Below are 6,350 nucleotides of genomic sequence, written 5' to 3'. Positions count from 1 at the left end.
GAATCATCGTAAGGAAGGGCTGAGAAAGGGTCCCGTAGAGCCACAACTTTCAGAGATTATCAAGTTTCTCCCATTCGGAAGTTATCTGGTCGGTGGTGGGTCTTTGATATGTTTTTGAAGACCGAAGCTAATACGAAAGGCTTGAAATAGGGTGTGCCAGACATCATAACTCATGGCATCAAGATCAAGGGTGATTGGAACATATGTGCATTTGTTATTGATGCCATACGGTTTCTCTGTTGACTCACTTGTATTGGGAGCCATGGAACAAGGGTGATGCTAGGGCTGGTTGAGAAGAGACGCGAGGGAAAGAAACAAAGATTGAGGAGAAGAATTATAAGTATCGAGTAAAGATATATGATACCAAAATAGACAAATGATTTTCCCTTGAATAATTTTTTTTTTTTTTTTTTGGGAAAAAGGCCGAAGCCTTGGCAAAGACCCTTGAATAATTTTGTATTCGTTAACAAATATATGTAGAATACCAATACAAACAATGGCCAATAAAGAGTTGGGCCGAATATACATACACGATACATACAAATATATACTAATATTTTGTTGATTGCTTGTCCATTGAAATTGATAAATAAAAATAAATAAATGAAGTTGAATATATATATATATATATATATATATATATATATATATATATATATATATATATATATATATATATATATATATATATATATATGCCTAGGTTATTCTATTCAAAATAATTATTGTGTTATTGTATTTATAACTGTGGGCCAATCAATTTTACTTATTTTAATAAAATTATTAATATATATTATTGAATTAAATATAATTAAAAAATATCATCTAATTTAATTACAAGGGTATTTTAGTCAATTAATATAGATTTAATAAAGAAAAATTGCATATTTTAAGGGATCATATATTATATTAATTTTAAAAATCTGATTTTACGAATTATAACTATTTTAATTCGGACATTCTGACATAATATGTTTATTTATTTAATTATATACTCAAAAATAAAAATATTCTTGAACCATAAATGTTTGAACTTCTTGTAGAATAACAAATTCTTGAACAATCAATTGAAGAATTAAAAACAAAAATACATTATTTTTATAGAATACGGGTAACAATTGTTAAGAATTACATTTATTGTTAAAGAATAAAACTAAAAAAACTTTCAAAACGGGCAAGAAAACATCAAAATCTAACAACGACTAATACATTCTAAAAGAATAATGTGGCCCGTTTCAATTTTGTGAGCCGTTCTTCAAGCATCAACTTCTGTGATTCCAACTTCCATTCCAACAGAATTGGAATACGTAATTACATTCCAATAGAATTGGAATCTCACCAATATCATCCATTTAAGTATCTACATAAACATACTTGATACCTTTTCAGAATTCAACATTGTCAAGATCCTGCACTGTCCACATAAATGAAGTGTTAAATCAGAAGAAGAAAAAAACATAAATTGAAATATGAATCAGACCATTTGAATCAGTCCCTTTTTTGCATCAATCAGACCATTTGAAAGAAACATAATGATCCCCATATCATTCAAAACCCCTAAATTCCACTTGAATTGGAATTACCATATAAAACAAATAATAAAATGCTTCAAGAATTTATAAAAAAACAAATATAAATTGAAGAAAAAGAATAATAAATTTGCAACTTACAAAACTTCCAAGGCTTTCAATGGACCCATATCTATAAATATAAATAAACCAAAGGATGAAAAGTGTAATTTACCAAATACTTACAAACTGATAACTCGGATTTGTGACCCTTCAAAACAGCCGATTCCAGACCATGGATGTTCTTTAGGCGAGCATGGAATTCGTAATGTCATCGCTACAAACAAATAAATTGATCTTTTGAATTCGTAATTGATAGTTTCGTTTGCAAAATTTATCAAAAAAGTTGTTTGTTTAAGAAGAATCTAAGAATCACCATGGTACCATCTCTACCAAGAGTAGCTCCACCGAGAGGCAAAATCTGATAGATATCGTCGGCGTTAATCAAAGGTCTGATGGAGATCTCGCCGACGTTAATCTTGTTGCCCTCGCTTCACCTTCCTCTCCATCCGATTCAGTCGATTAAACCACCTAAAACACCCCCTTGGAGATCAGCGATCTTCTTTGCCTTCTCCATTCGTGTGGCTGCTGATCGGGCCAAAAAGAAAAGAAAGAAAATGCCGGTGATAGTCGATCGGCCGGTGCCCCTCGATTTATGTCATCAATCTCCCACAGCTTTCGTCCCATTCTTTCCCCTATGCCCGATCAGTCAAAATGACGATACACAAACCTGAAGCAAAAAACGTATAACGGGGAACGAGGGGAACGAGATCGACTTTAGAATCCATGATTTAAATTGGAGAGATTAGGTCAATACCATGATTATAGGGATTAATTTTGGAAGTTACTAAACAAATTACTAAATTACCCTTATTTATTTATTTATTTAATTATTTAATTTTTTATTTAATTTTGATTGGCCCACATTTATGAATACGATAACACAATACTTAATTTAAACAATTAAACCTAGTTCTCTCTCTCTCTCTCTCTCTCTCTCTCTCTCTCTCTCTATATATATATATATATATATATATATATATATATATATATATATATATATATATATATATATATATATATATATATATATATATAGGGAAAATATCAAATGAAAACACCTAAAAGGTTGAGAACGCGAGAACAAGTATACTCATTTGTGATTATATGTATTCATTTGTGGAGAAATGATAAATTTTTACGCACAATCAACATGAATATGTTTTTTCTCTTCTATTGAAATTAAAAGCGTAAAAATTTATCATTTCTCCAAAAATGAATACATGGAATCACAAATGAATATACTTTGTTCTCACGTTCTAAACCTTTTTGGTGTTCTCATTTGATCCTACTCATATATATATATATATATATATATATATATATATATATATATATATATATATATATATATATATATATATATATATATATAAGGGGTATTGTGTTCACAAGGTTAAAAACCGTACCATTGAAAGTTTCATGTTCAGTTTGGAGAGCCAGTCTTGGGCGTATTTTGACTTCATACGCTCTACAAGTGAAAGGTGTTAACATGCCTTTGAGCTCCAATGGTGGTGTGGAATCCTCAAAACATTTGATGGTTACATGTTTGGCTGTTGTTAAGATGGATATTCTTATGGTATGGAGTTACAGTTCATTAGGTGCAATTAGGGCTATAAACGAACTGTTCATGAACCGTTTGGCCTGAAGTTCGTTTATGTTTGTTTATTTAATAAATGAACGAACATGAACACAAATTCTTGTTTGTTTTGTTAAACGAACAAACATGAACAATTATCTCGTTCGTTCAATTATGTCCGTGAACGTTCGTTTATGTTCGTTTATATAAGTTCATTTTATGTTCAGTTACGTTTGTTTATTTGTGTTCGTTTATGTTCATTTACCATGTTCACGAACATGAACAATGTAATTTGTTAAACGAATGAACATGAACAAGAAAAGTTGTTCGTTTATCCGTTCGTGTTCGTTTATTTGTTTGGCTAATTTAAATGAACGAACATGAACAAACCCCAATTCGTGTTCATTCGGTTCGTTTACAGCCCTAGGTGCAATCAGTGGCAAAACTCCTTTGATTATGCAGCAATTAGAGGTGATGTACAAAAAAGAAGAAAATCTTGCTTGTTATATAATATGGTACGATTTTCAGCATTTAGAAGGCAAGAAACGATTTAATCTTTAACCGGAGATGCTTTTCTACTTCATATATTGTAGTTGGTATAATTTCTTTGGTGTTCGTGTGGTGAAAATATAGAAGTTTCTCTGTCCAGTTGCCTTGGACCAAATGGTGTAACTCTCCCTTCAATTTTGTATGAACTCTCTAGCACTTTTCCTTCTCCGGATCTAGTGACTTGCTAGGCTCGGTTTTATTTTTTATTAAGTTTCTCATCGGTTAAAAAAATGTTGAATTAAATGCCAAATTCTTTTTTTTTTATATGAATGTCAAAAATTGATTTGGCAAAATTAAATGGGGCAAATGTAAACACTCATACTTACGTCAAAAAAAAAAAGGGTAATTATATTTATAAAAAATAAAAAAATGAAAAACATAGCCAAGAGCTGGTTAGACGAACAAAAAGTATAGGAAAAGGGACATCATATAAAAATCAGATTGGAGCAGACCAATGAGAAACGAATTATGAGCTTTTGAATGGACCAAGACCAAAATCAGTCACCAAGAAAAACCAGTCTTTCAGCAACCCTGATTAAGTGCTTAACAAATAACAATACTTCAATTCAACACCAACAGCCAACAGCAGCCGCTGCAGCCCTGGACCAGGCATTTCGTAAATTCGTAAAATAAACAACAATGTAAAGATTACAACCTAATGCCGTTCTATAATTTTTTTTTTAAATTACAACCTAAAAATCCCTATACTAATAAAAGAATAGTTTTAATCTCATTGTGCCATGTGTCACTCTAATACAACTCCATATTACTATTATGTCATGTGTCAATGAGATATATTAGGCAAATCACTATCACAATTAATGAGTTTAATGTTTTAAATAATAGATTTTAAACTTTATATAGAAACATTTACTTTTTTAATTATATGTAAAATTTGAACTTATAACTAATTTTAAAATTTTGGTATATCTCTTAATTAATAATTTATTTAAAATTATCTATTTAAAATAATTGATTAATAATTATGAATTTTTGCTATAAAATTTGAATTAATTTTATAACCGTGATTTCCACGGGTTATAAACTAGTATTAAAATATATAAGTAGAAAGATTTAAAATGTAAAACGTTATAAAAACATAAGCTGTAAAAAAAATTGAAACTTTTTTAAAACCTCTAAGTATAATTTGAATTGAATTCAGGTCGTTGGTTTTTAATTCACATTTTGTCCCACTTGCATACCATCATTTTTTGGCCCTTATATATACCTACTTGAAAAGCACCAACTACTATATACCATCAAAGAGATCAAGAATTAAAATGGTAATCTCGTTATTCTTATTTCCATCAACACCTACCTTGTTCATCAATGCAATGTCTATTTTCAACCTGCTAGCTCTCATTACTTCCGGTTACATGGAATTGATAGGCAAAAACAAGCAGTACGCCAAGTTTTGTGATAACGACGACACTGGTTCAAACAAGCCAAAAGCCAAGGAGAAGCTTAAGCTGCCTAGTAGAATCGGGATGCTTGTGTTCTATACACCATCATTCCTCGTGGGTCTTGCCTCTTTTACCTTTTTTCCCCATCAAGATTGCCGATTCCTTATGGTTATATCTGTACTCACCATTCATTTCTTCAAGAGGATCCTCGAGGTACGTACGCATGCAATGTTTTTCTTGTTTAATTATAAACTTCAGTTCAAATGTTTTCATACTACATGCTTCGTGTGCAGGTCCTATTCGTTCACAAGTTTAGCGGATCTATGATGCTTGACGCTGCCATAACCATCGGTTTAAGCTACACTTTGTCAATTGCTACAATGATTTATGCCCAATATTTATCTCAAGAATCCCCTGCTCAACCTGGTTTCGATCTCAAATACGTTGGACTTGGCATGTTCTTGATTGGAATAACTGGAAACTTTTACCATCATTACATTCTCTCAAGCGTAAGAAAGAAAGACGATAGAGAGTATAAGATCCCAAAAGGAGGATTGTTCGATTTGGTTATATGCCCACACTATATGTTCGAAATTGTGGAGTTTGTAGGAGTCTCATGCATTTGTCAGACGGGGTTTACGTTTTGTTTGACTCTAGGCACTGCGTTCCTGTTGATGGGGCGAAGCTATGCGACCAGAAAATGGTACGTTTCAAAGTTTGGTGGAAGGTTTGGGAAGGATGTCAAGGCTCTAATCCCGTACTTATTTTAGATCCTTGTCGTTTGGTTGATAAGGTTAACAAATAAATATATAAATAAATAAGAAAAGAAGAAGGGATGCTATAATAAAGTAATAACCCTTATTTAATTTCTATGTTTTTTTTGTGAAAACATATAACGATTACAACCGTAGATCCTATGATATAGGATCTTATCTACATATCCAACATTCAATATTAGTCAATCTTTTCTTATCTAGTTTACATTCTATCTCAATCTTAACCGTTTTTTTTAGATTGTATCGTAGCCTAGATCTAACATACTCCGAGTTGTAGGCTTTGTAAGTCCATCTGCAACTTGATCATTCAAAGATGTTAGATAAAGGATCTTATCTATACAACATGCATATCTAATATTCAAATATTAGGCTATCTTTTCTTATCTAGTTTACAATATTCTCCCTCAATCTTAAC

General features: G+C 31.3%; 1 protein-coding gene across 1 annotated transcript; it reads left to right on the top strand.

Moving 5' to 3' along the window:
* Positions 1 to 5,024: 5,024 nt before the first annotated feature.
* Positions 5,025 to 6,135, top strand: LOC111916223 (uncharacterized). Its single transcript, XM_023911842.2, has 2 exons — positions 5,025 to 5,372; positions 5,453 to 6,135. Exons 1-2 carry the CDS (start codon positions 5,037 to 5,039, stop codon positions 5,927 to 5,929), a joined length of 813 nt encoding a protein of 270 aa, XP_023767610.1. The 5' UTR covers positions 5,025 to 5,036; the 3' UTR covers positions 5,930 to 6,135.
* Positions 6,136 to 6,350: the final 215 nt, after the last annotated feature.

Source organism: Lactuca sativa, chromosome 2 (genome assembly GCF_002870075.4).
Source record: "Lactuca sativa cultivar Salinas chromosome 2, Lsat_Salinas_v11, whole genome shotgun sequence".
Taxonomy (NCBI): Eukaryota; Viridiplantae; Streptophyta; class Magnoliopsida; order Asterales; family Asteraceae; genus Lactuca; species Lactuca sativa.
The sequence above is the reverse complement of the archived record's forward strand: the minus strand, read 5'-3'. Positions and strand labels throughout refer to the sequence as shown.

What these genes read in the sequence shown, in the direction of transcription:
- LOC111916223 (XM_023911842.2), top strand. Translation starts at nt 5,037, where the DNA reads ATGGTAATCTCGTTATTCTTATTTCCATCAACACCTACCTTGTTCATC. An exon ending in TCTTCAAGAGGATCCTCGAG is followed by an intron (nt 5,373 to 5,452) that starts GTACGTACGCAT and finishes CTTCGTGTGCAG; the next exon opens with GTCCTATTCGTTCACAAGTT.